General features: G+C 44.3%; 1 protein-coding gene across 2 annotated transcripts in view; it reads right to left on the reverse strand.

Moving 5' to 3' along the window:
* RSU1 (Ras suppressor protein 1) overlaps positions 1-21,443 on the reverse strand; it is a 203,702-nt gene that overhangs the window by 143,231 nt on the left and 39,028 nt on the right. For both annotated transcript variants that reach the window (XM_047867796.1, XM_047867795.1), the window contains one exon: positions 2,720-2,840. In XM_047867796.1, coding sequence (XP_047723752.1) covers positions 2,720-2,840 — 121 coding nt within the window. The remainder of the gene's footprint in view (positions 1-2,719; positions 2,841-21,443) is intronic.

Below are 21,443 nucleotides of genomic sequence, written 5' to 3' on the forward strand. Positions count from 1 at the left end.
ACACTCGTGCTTCTTTACCTGGCCGCACCTCTTCCCTCACCGCTTCCTGCCTCACACTTTACACTCAGCAACACTGAACAACTTGCGTGGAACACGCAGTACTCTCAGCTTGTAACCATGTCATTCTTTAAAAAACAAATTTTTTTTTTTAATTTTTTTTTTCAACGTTTATTTATTTCTGGGACAGAGAGAGACAGAGCATGAATGGGGGAGGCGCAGAGAGAGAGGGAGACACAGAATCGGAAACAGGCTCCAGGCTCTGAGCCATCAGCCCAGAGCCCGACGCGGGGCTCGAACTCCCGGACCGCGAGATCGTGACCTGGCTGAAGTCGGACGCTTAACCGACTGGGCCACCCAGGGGCCCCCACAAATTTTTTTTTAATGCTTATTTATTTTTGAAAGAGAGAGCGAGAGAGAGCGAGAGAGAGAGAGAGAGAGAGAGAGAGGGAGGATGAGTGGGGGAGGGGCACGGAGAGGGAGACACAGAATCCAAACAGGCTCCAGGCTCCGAGCTGTCAGCACAGAGCCCGACACGGGGCTTGAACTCCTGAACCGCGAGATCGTGACCTGAAACGAATTCGGACGCTCAACTGACTGAGCCACCCAGGCGCCCCATAATCATGTCATTCTTGCAGCCTGGGATGCATTCCCTCTGCCTCTGAGTCAGAGAAATTCATTTCCGTGCATCAAATTTTGGCTCACATACTGCCCCCTATGGGAATTTTCAGACAACCTCACCTGTTGACTAACCCCCTTGGCGGTCTCTCCCACCTGCCTTCAGACAACCTCCAGCATGTCAGGGACGTGGCTGTGAACCGTCACTGCTCATTTACAGCTGGCTCCGCCCCCACACTTCAGGCCAGGGACTGTGATTTTCACCACTGAACCCCAATACTAGCAAGGTTCCTGACACAGATGAGACACTTACATAGTCCTGAAGTAAACGAAACAAGGAAGAAAGTGATGATGACGGCGAGGGCGATGGACACAGCCAACACAATGTACTGCTTACCGCGGACCGGGTACTGTGCCTGGCACCTTATATATAAATGACTCGTGGGGCGCCTGGGTGGCGCAGTCGGTTAAGCGTCCGACTTCAGCCAGGTCACGATCTCGCGGTCCGTGAGTTCGAGCCCCGCGTCGGGCTCTGGGCTGATGGCTCGGAGCCTGGAGCCTGTTTCCAATTCTGTGTCTCCCTCTCTCTCTGCCCCTCCCCCGTTCATGCTCTGTCTCTCTCTGTCCCAAAAATAAATAAACGTTGAAAAAAAAAATTTTTTTAAATAAATAAATAAATAAATAAATAAATAAATAAATAAATGACTCGTTAAACCAATTAATCAAAAATTAACAGTAAGAATGTACCTAGTTTTGTACAGCTAGTATACACATCTAGTTTTAGCTTCTTGCTTACGTACAAATTAAAATCAAGACTTAATAATTCCCAAAACAAAGATATAAATGAGGGATCCTTTCTTTTCTGTTTTACCAGATGGGTACACAATCTCCATATGTGTAGGGGTGAAAGCCATCTGATTTAAGTCATATTCCCCTTTTCCTTTAAGCTCTACTTCCCCTCAGACATTAGGAAAGAGAATGCTCATGGATCTTTGCAAGATTATATCCTAAGCAGAGTGAACATCAAATGAGTCTCTAACCAAACTCCCCCTAGAAAGAATATGCTCAACTAAAAATCCTTCCATGAATAAGATGTTTTTTTTCCCTTCATGATTCCTTCCTATGAAATTGATAAATACCTGGCCAGCTTCTATCACCATTCCATGTAAATCACTAGCTTAACTAAAGCATTTAATGGCTATAATTTAATGAATATGCAACTTCACACAGCAGATGAAGCATGAGTGGACAGCTTCACCTCCCAGCTTTAACAGTGAAGCTAGGATTCAGAAGCCCAAGTTCTGGTGGCATCTATGGAGTCTCATGGAGAGGGCCGGACCCCAGATAATGGGGTCCTCTGCCTGGCTCGGTCACTAAGCTCAGGGGCAATCAGGAAAGAGTCACTGAGGCTCTCGGAAAGGGCCTGACTTCCACTCCACAAAATGAAAACTACTGCCCGCCCTACGTCCCTCATAATTGTTGAGAGGGTCAAATCCCGGCATGAGGACTTTGAAAGCTGGAAAGCAACAGATGTATTATTATTATTCACTGCTACCTGGTTCTGCCACCTCAGCTGAATCGAACCTCCTCTCTTCACCTTTGTATAAAGAAAGACACAGGATTATAACCTCTCAACTACATAAAAGAATTGTAAGAATCAATGGAGCAGTGTTCGGAAATGTATCTTCCCTTCCCCCCCCCCCCCCACTTCTGTGGAAGGAAGACGCTTTGTAAACGATTTCTACTTAAAACAGAGAGAAAAATCAACCACACTGCAACTGGTCTGAACAGTTAACGCTATGCAAATAAGTCCCTTTCCAGTCAATGTAACTGAAATAAAATTTTGTTAGAAACCAAATATGACAAAACACACACACACACACTCCCTTACTGCACCAACAATTAGCTTTGCAATTACTTCTCTAATAGATAAGCATAATGCAGCCCACTGAAAAGACATATTAAAAGCAGTAAAACTTTTGTTAAAGTCCTACCACACAAAAAGAAATTAGAAGTCAGTAACAGACACGGTCCCTCCTGTGCTCATAGCCTGCATGCGCCCTCCCCCTCTTCCTCTTCTGTTTTCTCCTCCAGGGATACTCACCCCAGATTCAGGTGTTTGAGTTTTTGAAGGCTGCTGATCTGTGTGGGCAGCTCCTCAATCTGGTTATTAAAGAAGTTCAGCACTTCCAAATTCTTCAGCTCTGCTATGTTTGGCGGCACAGCTAGGGAAACAAAGATGCTGGGTGTGAATACAGGGACCTCGCTCTGCGTAAGGAACGCCAGCAACACATTGTGCTTTTCTTGCCCAGGAAAGAGAGATGAAACTCCAGTATGACCATCTGATTCACATATACATACATATTACTTTTTGTAGGTTTTTCTTAGGTTCACAACTCACCATCGAGTAGAAATGAAAACGCTTCTTTAAAGGGCAAGAGAGAATTTCAGGCTGCCATTAATAGCCCATAGGTGAATATTCCAAAGCATAAATTCTTTTATAACTGCCATACGATGCCTCACAAGTACGACTGTTTTCTTCCTTTGGGTTTCCTTGCACCTCTACCTGAAGGAAGACCGCAAACGCCAAAGCCCTTCCTGGTTAATGATACATTCATCAAGGTGTTTCAATAATCTGATATCTGAAGAGCTGTTTTCTTTTTTTAAAGTTCATTTTTATTTATTTTGAAAGATAGAGTATGAGTAGGTAAGGACAGAGAGAGAGAGGAGAGAGAAAATCCCAAGCAGGCTCCCCACTGTCAGTACAGAGCCTGATGCAGGGCTCGAACTCATGAACCATGAGATCATGACCTGAGCTGAGATCAAGAGTCGGACACTTAACTGAGCCACCCCAGGGGCCACATGAAGAGCTGTTCTCTTTACACTGCACTAAATCACAATGTAAGTTCAACCTCAAATGATGAAATATTCAACCAACCTCTTTCATGATTTTGGTTTCTGGTCTTTACACCTTGATCGATCTCACACACACACACACACACACACACACTTTACATCAGATTAGCAACAGATCAATGCACTGTTATTACACAGAAATATGAAAAACCAACTCAGTAGCATGATATGAATACTAGCATGCAGATCAAAGGTTAAGATAAACCAATGAGGATCTAAAAGAGTCTTCCTTCCCTAGAGCATATACTTGCAAATATCAACTTGCAGGCCAAAGGCATCTTTACCTCAAAAGTACTAACTCTCCATTGGTAGCAAGGAGATCTGTAACAGATGCCCCCCATCGCTAATCCAGCCTTCCTACAAACATTTGATACAAACCGTTGGCTTGTCCACGGTTCATGTCAATTCTAACACCAAGACTACCCATGTTACCGAAACCACTGACATGGGCCTTGGGTACAGCACAACAAAGGGTCATGTCTTATGTCAGTGCCTTTACTTCCCATCCCAACACCTTCCAGGGCACACTCCGGCAGACTGGGAAAAACCAGGAGCACCTTTACTTAGAACCACTACAAAGGTATACATCCGATTCCAAACAGACATCTGAAATAGTTAAGGAGGGAGCCGCTGCGGGAGCTCTGGTGCATAACTCCCAGCGGAACAAGAATAAGGAGGGCAGGCACACTGTTCGTTACAGTTCCGAGTCCTCAATTTCAGCTTCATAAAATGTCTAAGGTATCGATGATCTGACTTCCGTTAGAGGGAAGAAGGCTTGGTAAAGGCAAGGGAAATGCTTTCACTGGAGGAAGGGATTGTGAGGAATATGAATCAGTCTGGATTCAGACACTTGGGAGGTGGCAGCGGTCCCGATGGAAAATGCACAAGGCACAGACAGTTACTCAAGGGGACGGTTTGGGGAGGAGATAAAAGGGTGGGTTTCCATGGGAAACTTGAGGCAGCTAGAAATTAACCTCCAGAAAGTGTACTCTTGGATACCAACATGAATGCATAGAAGCCCTACCTGTACAATTTGGCCTTAAAAGCACACTTATAGGTGTGTGGTCGGGGAGACACTTTCCGGGGAATCAACAGCATTCACATTGCATAAAGGATCGCAGAGAAGTTCACTCAGGTGCACCTGCTGAGTCGCTGGGTGTTGTCAGCTGACTCTTCTCACCCCACAACGTTCAGTGTGTAAGGCACAGCTCTACTGATGACTACAGCCCTGCTAGTCAGCCCTGCTCGGGGACCTCACCCTTTTCCCCTGTGCACCCTCCAGCTACCACTAAGCTTCTCTCACTGCATTCATCTGGTTAGTTTGAAGAGCAATAAAGAAAGTTAGTGCAACCAGGAGAAAATGATGATCTCAATTTAGCCACAAACCAAGAATAATGCAGCCAGAATTACTGCTGCCTTCCCCAAGTTACTCTGCCAATGCAATTAAATGCTGGTCTGAAGGTATCGCCTTTTTGACAGGATGAGAGATTATTTCACTCTCCTTGCTAAATCAGTCCAATTTAAAACCACAAATTATGCTAAATGTGATTTAGGGCTTTGTTTTGTGGACACAAACAATAACCCTACATTCTATTTACTCTACTTCTCCCAGCCTTTTGTATGCATATGAATTTTGTTGTTGAGACTCCATTCAAGCTAAAAAGGGAAAAACATTACACAGCTAATATTCTCTCTCAATTACAGAATTCCCGCCACCTGGCCGTAGCAAAAATCAGAAGAAATTAACATTCAGACCTGGCTGGATGGGATAGCATCCACTCTTTCAGCCAGTATTTAGAGAATGCTTATGATGTGTATAGAGCCACACTTTTAACACCTAGCATTTCAATACGTCTGGGATTAAAGTGAGAAAGGTGATCTATTTAAAGAAAGTAAGTTACAAAAGAAGTCTCAGAGTAGATAAAGGGAAACAGCTCTTGGGCTTGGAAAACTAATTCTAATGAAATTATACATGAAAAAAGAACGAGTTAACAATATGAGCTGTGCAATAACTAAATTATACACACATGCAACATGAACAAATGCAGCCTTTAGGGAAAAAATGGCAGTAATACGTCACCGGTCAGAATACTCTGGTGAAATTTTTCAAGATCTCTGCCTGACACATTAGCATGAAGTATTTCAAAATGTAAGTGAATGGTCAGCATCGATAGATTTATTTTCTTTAAAGTTTATTTATTTTGAGAGACAGAGAAAGAAAGAGAATCGCAAGCAGGCTCCGCACTGTCAGCATGGAGCCCAGAATGGGGCTCGAACTCAGGAACCATGAGATCGTGAACTGAGCCCAAAACAAGAGTCAGATGCTTAACTGACTGAGCTACACAGGTGCCCCGATGTATTTTTAATTACGCCCTTGCAACATGCCTTTTCGTCGATCTGTTTGTTCTGTTTGTGACTGTGACCCCAGCTGAGCACAAAGTCTAGAGACAACAAGGAGCTGAGTACACAAGGGAAACAGAGGGCCATGTGCTGTGTGGACACAGGAGTCCTGGCTGGATTGTGACCCTTTCTAAGTTCTCTTCCACCTGGCTTCAACATTCTACGATTCTCCAAAGAGCTGGATTAAGAAAATCAACAATATGGATTTAAATAATGCAACAAATGAGGTCCTCAATTAGGAAGCTCAGTCATGTAGAACTTTGCTTGTGACAGAGCACTGAGTGTCATTTTCTGTCAAAAACGGCTGCTTTGATTTTAAGACTCCAGTTGCCACGTTTGAGAGAGAGGTCCCTGACCGCTCTCAGGTGTTCCCTGGCTCCTAAATGCCACATTCTGCTTTAGTCACAGGATCAGAGGACCACTGGGAACACTCTCGGGCCAGAGTTTCTGCTGTATTTTAGGTGACAAAGATGTGGTCCTGCCACCCCAGGAGCTATACCCAGGGACTAGCCTCAAGTTATCTTCTGGCAGTTGACAACAATTCAGACCAACGAGCCCAGCAGGAGCCTCTTTTCCTTCAAGGCCTCCTAAATCCAGAACCTGAACGTTATTCTCATTTGACGTGAGAAGCATGAGCCAGCCAGACTTAGCAGTCGGCCTCTGCAGTTCTGGGACAACCCGACGAGAGTCCCGGGGTGGGCTCCCCAGTCAGGGCCAGAAGGGTACCTGCCTAATCTCCTACATTAACACCCCCTGCGAGGCTCCGTCTGGCAGGAAGCCTCAGAAACCACTCGCTGGACACAATGGACAGGCCAGAGCGCTCCAACTCTAAACAGTTGACCCAGTAGCGATCAAGAGTCAGCTGTCTCGTGCAATGGAAAAACCTGAAGAAATGACTGTTATGGCAATCGGACCTTCACTTGAGGAGCGTTTTGTTCGGGGATGTAAAATTAACAATTCCGTAACCAGTAACTTGTTTTTAAAAGCCTACTAGTTCATCCACACAATAAAAAAAGTACAGGTACACTCTGGAGCTGGGCTGTCCAAGGCGCAGTCACGACGGAAAGCAGTATGGACGTCCCTCAAAAAATTAAAACTAGAATTACCATATGATCCGACAGTTCCACTTCCGGGTATTCATCCTGAGGAAATGAAATCACTGTCTCCAGAAAATATCTGCACCCATGTTCACTGCGGCATTAGTCACAGGGACCAAGATGCCCACCGATGCATGGATGGACAATGAAATGGGGTGTGTGTATACACAACGCAATACCGCTCATCCATAAAAAAGGAAATCCTGCCATTTCCAGCAACATGGATGGACCTGGAAGGCATCATGCTAAGTGAAGTAAGTCAGAGAAAGACGAAAACGGTATGATCTCACTCATACGTGGAAGCTTACAACACACACACACACACACACACACACACACACACACACACTCACAGAAAAAGAGATCAGAGTTATGGTTACCATAACCATATGGTGGAAGATGGGGGAAGGGAAGGGAATTGGATGAAAAGTATTACAAATAAAGAAAAAAGAAATAAATTTAAATCTAGACTAGTTGCAATTAGGTACAATTAATAATTCAGTTGCCTGGTCACACAAGCCACATGACAAATGGCTGGTGGCTGCTGTTTGGACAGCACAGATAGAAAACATTCCCTTCACTGCAGAAAGTTCTAGATAATGCTGCTCTAGGGTGGGGCGGTCTCAAACTTTCGATGTAATTCGAGTACATCGGAATTACTGGAAGGCTTCTGACAGCACAGATGGGGGGTGGGTAATGCAAACCACAGAGTTCCTGACTCAGTAGGGTTGGGATGGGGCCCAAGATTCTGCATTTTCAACAAGTTTCCAGGGGACGCTGATGCTGCTGGTCCAGGGACGACCACGCTTTGTTCAAAAAACTTTTAATTTACTGGGGACATCAAAATCATTAATCCAGTACGTATGTCCCTTCCTTCACGATATAATGCTAAGTAAGATCACCCAAATTAAGACTTCTCTGTCACCTCAGTAAGCTACTGAGGCTCTGAGTTGATGAAAAGTGGGGGGAAAAAAAACCCACAAAAGGCAATCTAGATGGTTGATTGACCCACCCAACCTGGGGGCTATAATCCTATACTTTCCAGTCAGCTTCTGCTTCCCCAGGAAGCTAGCATCCACATCCTCAGTTCAGAGGAAAAAAGGAACACTAGAGGTCATATGGCGCCCAGGCACAGCTGGGCCTGGCACACACAGAACCAGGCCCAAGAGGCGGGACTTCCTGCTTATCACTCAAAGGAACAGGAAGTACACAACCTCACTAGCTTACACACGTACCCAGTTATCCTGAGCACGTACAGGCAGCTAACCAGCAACGCCCTCGACACAGAAGCACCAAATGCCCCTGATGAAACCTCCAACATGAAGAACGGAGGTATCTTTCAGATTCCAAGTATCTTGGGATGGAACCCCTTCCATGGGAGCAGATGAAGTAGCACCAGAAGTAACTAAGCAGTATCTGTTAACGTGACTTCATGGGCCTCCAATCAACAGCATCCACCTTCTCAGAAGACCCCTGCCTCAAACCGTGCCCTTAAAAATCCTCACTTGTGGGGCACCTGGGTGGCTCAGTCGGTTAAGCGTCCGACTTCGGCTCAGGTCATGATCTCACAGTTTGTGAGTTCGAGCCCCGTGTAGGGCTCTGTGCTCACAGCTCAGAGCCTGCAGCCTGCTTCAGATTCTGTGTCTCCTCTCTCTGCCCCTCCCCGCTCACATTCTCTCTCTCTCTCTCTCTCAAATATAAACATTAAAAAAAATTTCTTTTTTAATTAAAAAAAAAACAATCCTCACTCGTGAGGCACCTGGGTGGCTCAGTCAGTTAAGTGTCTGACTCTTGATTTCAGCTCCAGTCATTATCTCAGGATTCGTGGGATGGAGCCCCACGTGGGGCTCTGGGCTGACAGCATGGAACCTGTTTCGCATTTTTTCTCTCCTCCCCCCTCTCTGACCCTCCCCCACTCTTTTTCTCTCTCTCAAAATAAATGAACTTAAAAAAATCCTCACTTGTAAGGTACTGGGGAGGTCAGGACTCTGGGGTATTAGCCCCCTAACTCTCTTGGGTGGCACCAGACCAACAGATAAAGCTTACTTTCTTCCACTGCAAAAACTTGGTCAGTTTTTGTTGGTCTGCTGTGTGTTGGGTGGATGAACTCTCATTTGCTTCAGTGACACCCATACAAATCTTTATGGTGCAATCAGTACTGAGGAAAAAGAACAACGTAAGAGGCAAAGTTCTGAATTCCCTAGTTCATCGAATTAAGTCACTCAGCAGCAACTTCATCATGACCAAGCGTGGTCCTATGAAGAGACGCCCCTTGCTACACTTCTGGCCATCAAAACACGGAGAATTAAAATGGAGAATTGGGGCGCCTGGGTGGCGCAGTCGGTTAAGCGTCTGACTTCAGCCAGGTCACGGTCTCGCGGTTCGTGAGTTCGAGCCCCGCGTCAGGCTCTGGGCTGATGGCTCAGAGCCTGGAGCCTGTTTCCGATTCTGTGTCTCCCTCTCTCTCTGCCCCTGCCCCGTTCATGCTCTGTCTCTCTCTGTCCCAAAAATAAATAAACGTTGAAAAAAAAAAATTTAAAAAAAATAAAATAAAATAAAATGGAGAATGCTGGATGGTAATGACAGCACAGACAGACCAGCTGGGGTGCCGCCAATCCGGGGGCTTCTCGAACAAAAGCATCTTGTGGCCCGAGGCAAAGAAACAAAACTGAGAAGAGTGACAGGCTCTGGGAGCAGCAGGCACCCTGCAAAACATAAGGACAGGCGCTCGCCTGTGTGCAGCCCACGGAAGGGCCGGCGGGTCAGGCATTGGTCTTTAGAGCCATATGGTTGGCACCGACAGCCGGGTCCTCTTCAGCTACAAAAGGGCAGCAATAGACCATGCACCACGTTACCACCCACGGCTGCTGGGAAGCCGGAAGCCGCTCAGAACACATGTAGGTTTTCATCATAAGCACGGGTATGAAATCCGGAGTTGTGAACCCTACCCGCCACCTTCCACCAAACTTCTGAGTACTTAGAACTACGCTGTGCCTAACTATTTTTGCAGAAACACCAGGCTTTTTTGCTTTGGGGGTTTTATTTAATCTGGAGATTCCTACAAAGGAAAGGCACTAGGCTATAGCATGAAGGCCAAGAGGATTCGGCCTGCATGCCTCTTTGTAAAACTGAATTCAGGGCTCAGCCATTGCCTCCACATGGGAAACCGGGGAGGGACTGCCACCCGCCCCAAGGGTCCAAAGAGGGAGACTCAGAGAGGGTTCTTAATAGGAACCACTGCCCACAGCCAGGGCTAAGACCAGCACATGGCCCAGTGGTGGGTGTGCTCCTGGCCCTGCAATGGGTGAAACACTACCAACTCGCGCCAATCTCCGGAGTGCCACTGACCCACAGGCCACACAAAGCCCAAAGACACCACCATATGGGATAAAGCAGAGCAAAATAAATCAGACAGCACGCCTTCCCCAAACCTTTCCCCAAACCCTATATTTATATTAAAAAGAGGAGACTTGATTGCCATAACAAATGAACATGTTCGGTTAGACTTTGACATGCTTCTGCTGCTTTGTAAGATTTCTTTAACAGAGAAGGATAAGGGAAGGTGGCAGGTAGTTAAATGAGGCCAGTTATTAGATCCCTAAGATAAAGTGCTACAAGAAAGTTATTAGAAAAATTACGAAAACCATGCGAATACATCCAAAGGAGTGAGATTATTCATTCTCCGGACAGTGAGGGAAGAAAGATCACATAAGTGGCGAAAGCAAACGTTTCCTTGTCCCAGTATTGGATGAATTCAGTCCTGGTCAACCACCATCCATCCCCCTGTACTCTGAATGAGGTAAGGTGGGAAGAAACCAAAAGAACAGAAACCACATGAATATGAACTTGGGGCGTTCCTGGCCAGAGTAAAAGGACAGCCCCTTTAATCCTCGGTAACAGGGACATTCGTCTATTCCTACCACAGACAGGACGTCTAGACTCATTATATAGATGCCAATTCTTCCAGCAAATTAGGAATCACAGTCTTGAATGCCATTTTAATGATTACCGGTAAAGAAGAATCTCTTTAGTCTCGCATACAAATAATTACGCTCTTCAGAATTTTATATGCCAAAAAGGTCATTTGTATTTATAGTGATTAATGACTTTTGTTTTCTGGCCAAAAACACAAGGTGGGTAACGAACTAATTATATCTTAGCCCAAGAACGTTTAGTTCAAAAGTATACTAATGCTAACCAGCTTTACAGATTTCATGGGATTTTCCCCAAAGCAGCCATTAAAACAGTGAATTACAGTAGTTATGGGTTATTTAAAAACATAAAGTTTATGAAACAGTAAAACAGGTTCTCATTTAAAAGGATCTACATGTTCCTCAAGGTAAAAGTAAAATACCAAAATATCTAAATGTCCACCCAATAAAGGCCAACATCCCCCAAACTGTTATTAGCTTTACAAACGACAACAGCAATGCTACTTTCAGCTAATCAACAGTATTTACTAAGCACCACACCTAGAGGTACACATTTATTGTATCCTGTCATGGGCCTCCTTAAGGTTCTACCGCTTAAGTAATTTTACTAACCAAAAATATCCTGACTTAATTCACTGCAAAACAAACAAACAAACAAAAAAAACCCCAAAAAACCAAAACAAAAAAACCCAAAACAAAACCCTCCTCTTTCAGCAACATTGAGAATAATCAATTCCACAAAAATCAGGGAAGAAAAGTTACAAGCAAGCGTTACGGCAGATTTTACAGTATAAAGTCAAACATGCAAAAATATATGTCCCTGGGCTATAAAAAATGTGTACGCGAGGCCAAACAAATCTCCTAAAAAGCTGACAAGCACGGATTTCTGCTCCTCTGAGGATGCAAAATTTACTTGATTTCTGAATCTTTTATTAACTGCCCAAGCAATGGTCTACACAAGACCAAGCAATGGTCTACACAATCTTGAGGAGACTTCCAAAGCCGGAATTCTTTTAGGAACATACCTGGGGAATTACAGTCCAGGGCTTGAGACTTCACTGCCAGCAAGGCAGGATGTCGGCGAACAGCTTTAAGCAGGGAGCTGGGTGAGAGAAGCAGCAGTGGGAGGAAAGGCAGTGGCATTCGATGGTCTGGAAGGGAGTGACATGTAGTGAAGGACAAGCAGAGGACAGAGATTTCTCTAGAAAAAGATGCCTAAGAAGTTCTGAGACACGGTGAGAAGGAAGAGAATGTGAAAACAAAACCAAAGTTCAATCAATGCAGAAAGCAAGCTCAGTGTCATAAAAAGAGCTATTCCAGGCTCTTAAATATCATTATATGATACACACACACTCAATCCTCGAATATTTTTTTAAAATGTTGATTTAACTTGTGAGAGAGAGAGAAAGACACAGAGCACAAGTAGGGGGAGGGGCAGAGAGAGAGGGAGACACAGAATCCAAAGCAGGCTCCAGGCTCTGGGCTGTCAGCACAGAGCCCGACGTGGGGCTCGAACTCACGGACCATGAGATCATGACCTGAGCCGCAGTCAGACGCTTAACCGACTGAGCCACCCAGGCAGATGCCCCTCAATCCTCGAATATTAACATCAAGAGGGAGACATCAAATTCATACACAAACTCAACATGCTTTGCCAACAGTTTGTGTCTTTTTTTTTTTTTCAACGTTTATTTATTTTTGGGACAGAGAGAAACAGAGCATGAATGGGGGAGGGGCAGAGAGAGAGGGAGACACAGAATCGGAAACAGGCTCCAGGCTCTGAGCCGTCAGCCCAGAGCCCAATGTGGGGCTCGAACTCATGGACTGCGAGATCGTGACCTGGCTGAAGTCGGACGCTTAACGGACTGCGCCACCCAGGCGCCCCTGTTTGTGTCTTCTTTTACAGTTAAGAATGACTTCAGCAAGAGAGCACGCAGGGCTGCTTCTCTTCTTTCCCCATCTTACATTTCAATGCCAAGGAAGGGAGTAATTACATGAGGAAGAAAGAGAGTGGGGGATAAATGCCCATGGCTAGAAAAATCCACACAACCTGCACCAGTAGCTTTGGGAAGGCCCCCTCTAAGAATTACACCTGTGCCTTTTAACTTCTGGAATTCTCCCTACTTTTCCATCTGAATATGTTAAGATCCAGGGCCAAGTTTCCTCCTAGATGGACAGGGGTGGGATATTTAAACTGCACACCTACATCATTGGGAGGGGCAGCAGGGCAGTGGTGAGCACAGAGGCTTGGAGGCCATGAAAAGCCCTCCACCTTCCAGCTCCAGCTACTTGATGGCTCCAGGCCTGTGGCTTCTATCAGACAGGGAGTAGGACGTCAATACATGCTAGTTCTTTGCCTCCCTTCTTTCCACGCTCTAGTCATGATGTATATAAGGTCGGCCCTTCAGAGTCTAAGAAACTTGGGAGGGCCTTACATGTCATTTGCCACACAGTGCACGTGGTGGGACAGGCGGACTTTGTGGGGCAAGAAGAGAATTCATCTCAACTTTCTGAAGGATGAGTAAGATTTGAAGAGGGGCAGGTCCTGCAGATACGAAGCAGGTGATCAGAAAAGCATATATTCAGGCAGGAGGAAAAGGCTACAGGAAGAGTCAAAAATTAGACAAGAGGGTTCATACTAAAAATATCTGAAAAGGATGCGGATGAGTTTGCTAACTGGTGGCCAATCACATCAGAGTGGCGTTCTGTCCTAGTAGGCTGACTGGCAAAGAGAAAGAAAAATTGAAATGGGAAAGGCATTCATTCTCAAGGTTTTAAGGGAACTGAAATATGTATATACTGTGAAAATTACCAAAGGGAAATCTCACTAAAATGGACTTGGGAGGCCAGCAGGGGGGGCACACACGTCCTGCCGCTTGCCAACTGTAGCCCCAAGAGGAAGAGCTGGACCTTGCACACAGATACCACTTGACCATCTCTGCTGGAGGAAGAAAGGCTTACCTCCTCCCCCTGGCAACAGACCAGCCAATGAGAGACAGTCACAACTCAGCCAATGAAAAACCACTATACTTCCAGCAACCAGTTTACACCAACGGGCTTTTTGTTTATAACAGCATCCCCAACTTCTCCCTCTCCTCCACAGAGGAGCTGCCCCTCTCCTTTGTTCTCCCAACTTGTCTACGGTTTTGCCACAGCAAATTGCAATTCTCTGCTATTCCCGAATAAGCCCATTTTTGCTGGTAAAACAATGGGTAGTTTTATATTTAAGGTTAACAATATATATGCATTCCACTCAAGATTACAAATTCTTATTTAACAAAATGTAAATTTCAGTAGCTAAAGTAGGTGGAGCTTTTGAACATTTTTTACAAGTTGTCAAAAATGAATTTCACATTGTACTGAAAATCATCTTTTTAGGGGCACCTGGGTGGCTCAGTCGGTTGAGCGTCTGACTTCGGCTCAGGTCATGATCTCATGGTTCTGTGGGTTCGAGCCCCATGTCGGGCTCTGTGCTGACAGCTCTGAGCCTGGAGCCTGCTTCGGATTGTGTCTACCTCTCTCTCTGACCCTCCCCTGCTGTCACTCTGTCTCTCCCTATCAAAAATGAATAAAAGTTTTAAAAAAATTATTTAAAAAAAAGAAAGTCATCTTTTTAAAGTTTTGTACAATTTTCTGGCAAATATCTCTAAGAAATAGCACCAGTATATCTACAGTGCAAATATACTGTTATCTTTCCCCTACTCTAGGGTTTCTAAGTCTGAGTTACATGCACCCCTAAAGAATTTATGGATGGTTTTTATAGGATCCACAAAACCTATGTGCATTTTTCTAGGGGCCATTGACACAGTTTCACCCTATTAAAAAAGGCTGGTGAGTTATGAAATATTAAGAACGTCTGTAAAGAATATATACACCAATGAAATGTACCTCCTAGAATATCTTCTCCCACCCTTCTCCATAGTACACACATGAACGTGCGTGCACACACACACACACACACACACATTATTTAGGAGAAATAGTCAACAGATAATTTAGATATAAATTTTTGCTATTCAATCAATCGTGTTTGAGAGTCTTACTATAAATAGTAAAATGAAACGCTTTTCAAGATCAGCTTCCCCAGAGAGGCCAGTTATGATCTGCAAAAGGACAGATCCAAACTGCCCCCACATTTATTTTCTCCACAGCCTGCCACTGTTCTGAAATTCTCATAACTGAAGTCACTCCATTTAAAAATGGACTGTGGAAGAATTAACACACTACACTTCAGCTGGCTTCCTTGTAGCACTGAGTAGGACCCCAAGAGAAGAGATCCTAGAATAGGAACGTATCAGTTTGTATGCGGGATCAGCGGGTCACCGTCTCTGAACTAAGGACACGTTGAGAGTCAGCTTCTCCAACTTCACCCAGTGGCCTCAGAGTTGGCTGGTCCCGGACTACAGGGGCAACAGATTCTTGCGCATGATGACCCTGCAGGCTCATTTACTAACTAGAACCAAAAGGAACGACAAACTCCCAAGTGCACGTCAATTTTTTTATAGTAAACTAACCACCGCTATCATCGGATAGATACTGTCTAATTAATAGCTGCTAGACCCCAAGATACTATGTATGTAGTTCTCCAAATCCAATCTTTCAAATGATGGCATAGTAACAAACTGATAAATGTGCACTAATTAAAAAAAATAAGCTATTGATCAAAGCCTCTGTATTATAAATACATTTATACTCTCTTAAAATGCAAACAGCAAGCTGTTTTGACATTGTCACAAGATAAATTCATGACACACAGACGATTTATTTTGCATATTCCCCCTCGATTTAATTTCATACAAGCCATGCACAAGAACTTTTGCATAAGGCATGACAAATAATCTATGGAAGAAGAACTGACTAGAGACTTCAGAACAGAAAGGTGCTGCACACTGGTGAAGGTCATTCTAATGAGTTGGGACAGTTAATTTTTCTCATTCATCTCAACAATCTATGAGCTCTGTAGAAAAGGGTTTAATTTATCAGGCTTTAAAAAAACTGCTTCATTTTCTTCAATATAATTGGATCTGCGTATTCTGAGAATTACGCCATTATTTTCATGTGGAAAATGCCACTTAATTCATTTATAACAACATTTACCTTTAGCTATCCTATCAATACCCATATCTACATAAAATTTTAAAACATTGTATTAACCTCTACGTATTTAAAACCTTATCTTCTATAAATTATTGAAATAGCTAAAAAAAAACCCCCTAGCACTTCTTATTCATTATAATTTCGAATTCATACATAAGCTATAACTAATAGGAAACAGTCTGTTAAAAAAAATAAAACATGTTTCGCCATAAAACTTAGGTTTACTGCCTGACTAGCCATTTCCGATACATTAAATGACAAGATACGGTCACATTAAGGCCTCATACTGCAGGCAAAACTCCTAAAAGCTCAAGGAAAGGTTTTATAGGACAGTTCAGAGTTCAAAGTATAAAAGTGAACAGTTACATCCAGAGACCCGCACTCATGAAAGGTTTACACAGAGCTGGCTGTTCAACATTTACACACAGCGAAATGATATCCTCTGCATTCCTTACACAAAATGATGAGTACTTAAGCCTCAAAATGCATGAGTCATAAACTATAAAACACTATTGTCATATTCAAGGTGCTAGCAATATCTGTATGTGGGTTTTGCTATAAAAATAAAATTGTTTGTAAAATTAAGAAAAGCTTCATGTTAAAAAATTATGCCCAGAAATTGTTTTATCACTGACTCAGAGTGTAATTCATTTCATAAAGCAGAGTATCCTTCCCGACACAGTGGTGTTTAGTAGAAGAATCTGTTAAAGTACACACAAAATGCACATTTCCCTGAGTTTTACATGGTTGTTTTTCTCTTTTTGATTCAGATCAAACAAAGTCATTTTAATTAAAACTTCTATTAGGGAAGAAAATATTTAAAGAACTGTGATCTCTTTTAATGTCTCAGATTTGGCAGATTCAAGAAAAATAATACATGCCTATAGTCATCTGTTCAAAGGTTTGGAGATTATCAAGATTAAGAATTTATTCTGTAGCTTTACATTTGAAAAAATACATGGTTATTAAAATCTGGTTACACATATACATATTTTAAACTTTCTTCCCCAGGAATAAAATCTCACATGTGCCAAATACAAAATATTACAGAAGGCGATAAAATTCTTCCGACATAAAGAAGAAAACTTTGTCGCTTGAGAAAGAAGCCATAATAAACACTAAAAAATAGTATGTTGAGGCTGAATGATAATTATAGGAGCAAAACAAAAAAATAACATATATCCTTAAAGGGATCTACCTCAATTATGGCACAAGCTGCACCATGTAAATGGCAACAGCAACATACCCTACTGGACACAGCAGAACAGCCTGCAAAAAATTGAATCTGACAACACAAATTTGGTTTTTAATCTTTGGGCAAAAGACCTGGGGGGAAAAAAAAAATACATATCTCAACAGTGACCTCTCGTGGACAAGTCCTAAAATGACAGCCTCAAAATGAAATTGTAAGACTGAAAACAAGTAGAAAACAAAAAGCACTTACAAAGCTAACGTTTCCAAACCACCATAAAAACCAGGTATGAGATTATGGAGCCAAATAAAAAGACTCAGCTTACACTGACTTAAAAAGCAGAGTAATGACAAAGACAAGGACTGGAACAGAGGGACAAACGCACAGGAAACAGCCTTTGAAATCACCACTACGTTCCCTTCTTCCAAAACACGGAGAGCTGGCAAGCCCTTGGGTATGTCATCTGTCTGCTCTGACTTAGCACAAAGCACAACTCATCACCTGCCAATCCATTAATCAACCAGCATTAACTGAGGGCCCAGCATCTGATGTTCACCATGCTTTTGGTACTTTTCTGAGGGTAGATACAAAACAGCACCTGATAGGGCTCCTCAGCTCAAGGAAATGATAATGCAATTACCTCAGTGAAGGAATCAGTAAGTAACCTAGGCCCTTAAACATAGAAAACCACCTTTACGTGTTAAAGGGGCCCAGAAGCTGTCACATCCATAAGAGCAAAAGGACGCCCTCCGGAGAAGTGACAGCCAAGTCCAGGGGGGTCTCTGGGGGAAGGTGTGCCCTTGCTTCCTCCTGACATCAGCGCCAGTGTTCCCACCTGTGGATTCTTAGATGCACCTGAGGGGTGCCCTCCCAGCACCTCATTCCTCAACCAAGAAGGGTCCCTACGACTAGGAACGCGATAAGGACATCAATTTCCAGGACATAAGGTAATGTTTGTTTTTTTTTTTAATAAGTTTATTTATTTTGACAGAGAGCAAGAATGGGCAGGGGAGGAGCAGAGGGGGGTAGAGAGAGTCCTAAGCAGGCTTCCACACTGCCGGCGCAGGGCCTGATGCGGGGCCAACTTTCACGAAACGTGAGATCATGACCTGAGCTGAAATCAAGAGCGTGGACACCAGGTGTCCCAGATAATGTTCCTCTAGGGCACTCGTAGTCCAGTAGGTGTTGCACGAACCCACGAGTAAGAAACAGAGTGTGTGTGGGGGCCACATCGACTTGAGTCCCACTTAGTCCTGACACCGGGCAGTTTGGACACAGACTGCTTGACCTCAGGCCAGCTGTCTCCTGTCAGGACCTCCCTGTCACCTACTGTTCCCCGCTATCAATCATTACTGCTTGACACAGGCAACTGCTGGCAAGCCACCACGTGCTGGGCGACAGGTGTCAAAGTAAGAAACGAACGGTCCCCACTTTGGAGAAAACTTCTGATCTGTCTGGAGAGAGGGAATAAATATCAAGCAGAGAAGGACAAGCGGGGCCACACTGGTGTAAGGGTCCGTGAACAACAGGAGTCTGGGGAAGAGAGATTTCCCCCTGCCCAGGGCAGTCAGGGGAGCCTCGGGCAGAGGATGAGGAGGCAAGTCCGTGCAGAGTGGAAGAGAAGAGGCAAGGTGGCACAGGTGCAGAGGCAGGGCCGGCCAGGGGAGAGACCCACCCCCCATCCGTCGATGCACTGGAGGAGGACACACTGGCTGGAGGAGGACGGGCCAGATGAGGGCGGGTTCTGAAAATCAGGCGAACTGCACCTTCCCCCAGGGGTGCTTGCTATCACAGCACGAATGCGGTTTCAGAAGGGGCAGCCCGGCGCCATAACCTCACCTTCGCTCTGAAACCAGTCTCCCTGGGCCACGAAGAACCTGTGCTGGGCTCCCAGCTAGCACCTGCCCGATCAGAGCGGAAGGAAAGAAGGGAAAGACTCACTCATGGCTCTGCCTTTCCTCTGAACGCATCAGGGAGACACTCGCATCTAGGAGAGTTGTTTCAGGCAGGGTGAGCCCCTCGGACTCTACCAAAACCTGTCCACGCTGCCCCAATTCTCCCGGCTCAAATTTAAATAGTGATGCTGTAATCATGATGAACCTCTCATAGCGACTGGCTTGACAATTTGTAAGTATTCTTTGTGAACTCAGATAGGGAAAACTACAGAATCTCGGGTGAAAGAAAGGATCGTGTGACTGACCACGCCCAGCTTCCCGTGGCCTCACTTGGACCACGTGGAGAGGACCCGTTGATGTCAAAACCACCAACAGCGAAAGGAAGTCCGTCTGATGCCATACGGTCCCTGATGGCTCTGCAGACATTGACTCCAGCATCACACGGTGTCCCCAAATCGAGGTCCCGGTCTGTGCAAGCCTGTCACTCATTCGCTAAGTACACAGGTGGAAATGTCAAACAACAGCGTAACTGGCAGACTCAGAGAAAAACACAACTACTTTTGCAAGATAAAAGCGGGGCTGAGCGGTTTATCTTTCGTGTCCCACTGGCTTTAAGGTAGCAATGTCAGCCAGGTCCTATTAAAAACCACAGAAAGTGAAAGACACTGATTACAATACAAAGTGACAGGAGGGTGTGCTCAGCCTCTTAGATTTCATGCATATTTATATTTCCATCAAATGGACATATTTACTATAAATACTGGAAAAACCATAGCGAAGTCATTCATTTAAATGCCAGAAAAATAGTAAAAGATGCTAATTTGACCTTAGTGGAACAGATCGAGTGTCACTGACACTGCACACAATGGCTTGAAACAGAATTTACCAAGACGATTAATTAGAGTTTACTGGATTAGGTCAAGAGTGTCTCACATGGGGGGGGGGGGGGGGGAAGAACAAAAAACAAAAAGCAGGGAAGGAAGAGATCTGAAGTCTGAATCCATTCACAGTCAATGTTTTTAAGAGATACAATTTAACTCCATGTTTATGCCTCTCTAAATTCATCTTGTCTTAGATGCCTGGAGAAAGAAACAGATTCACCCATCTACGATTTCTGTCTTTGTGGACATGTAAAAAGAAATGAACTACAACTGAAAAAAATCTCAAAACACCTGAAAGGTTTCTTTCTTTCTTTCTTTCTTTTTCTTTTTTAAAGAACAGATAAATTAATGATGTAATAGGAACAAAGCATTTAAATGTAAACTCTTTTCGCTCTACTGATGATGCAAATCTAACCACGGGAACCTTGGCAATTAGCTATTTTTATGAATTGTGCAACAGCTTCAGGAACTTCTCACGCAATCTTGGGGAATTCAGGGGTTACACGGTCTACCCTTCGAGATAAAACTGCAGTACCCTCTAAACTAGGACCATGGTCTCAGTGGACAGCTGGGCTGTTTGCTTTGAAACCCATGAAAATGGCAGCATATCAGCTAGTCGGTTAAGCGTCCAACTCTTGATTTCGGCTCAGGTCATGATCTCATGGTTTGTGGGTTTGAGCCCCCATCTCAGGCTCTGCACTGACAGTGTGGAGCCTGCTTGGGATGTGCGCTCGCTCTCTCTCGCTCTCTCTCTCTCTCTCTAAAATAAATAAATGAACTTTAAAAAAAAAAAAGGTCACATGAGACTTGGAGCCCTTACTTTCAGCTTCTATGACCACCATTACTCAAACATGACCATTGTGCCACTCTGCCTTGGCCTTACAAATATGTGCTTTTTGCTGAAAAGGAACTAATCTGCCTGTTTCCTGCACATGAGGGGCCTTAACTGCCTTCTTAATTCTCAATAATCAACAGCTCAATGACAATGTCTCGAGCACTATATAATGCACCCCCCCCCCCAACACACAGATTCACGACACAAATCCCTCAACATGACACCCAGCTCAATTTCATGGGACTCAGAAAGCTCCCTAACATATTCTCACCACATGATTAGAGAATCATTCAAGTCTACAGGAGCTAAGGCAAGCACAAGGAAGTGACAGTCAATTAGGAATGAGAAAGGAGAGTGGGTCCCTGTCATTACAATCTTTAAAGGCACAGCTCTAAGAATAAAATGGCCCATTATCACTCACCTGAGGTATTGTCATAAAAATAGCTATCAAATGTCCTCTAGGTTAACCAGGCCATGACACCACCCACGCCCCCAGAGAATTCCTCTTGGGGACCAGACTCAAAATGTGAAAAATACAGATGCAGATTGATAGAACTTCTACAATTTTGTGGGTTCCCCCCCC

Source organism: Prionailurus viverrinus, chromosome B4 (genome assembly GCF_022837055.1).
Source record: "Prionailurus viverrinus isolate Anna chromosome B4, UM_Priviv_1.0, whole genome shotgun sequence".
Taxonomy (NCBI): Eukaryota; Metazoa; Chordata; class Mammalia; order Carnivora; family Felidae; genus Prionailurus; species Prionailurus viverrinus.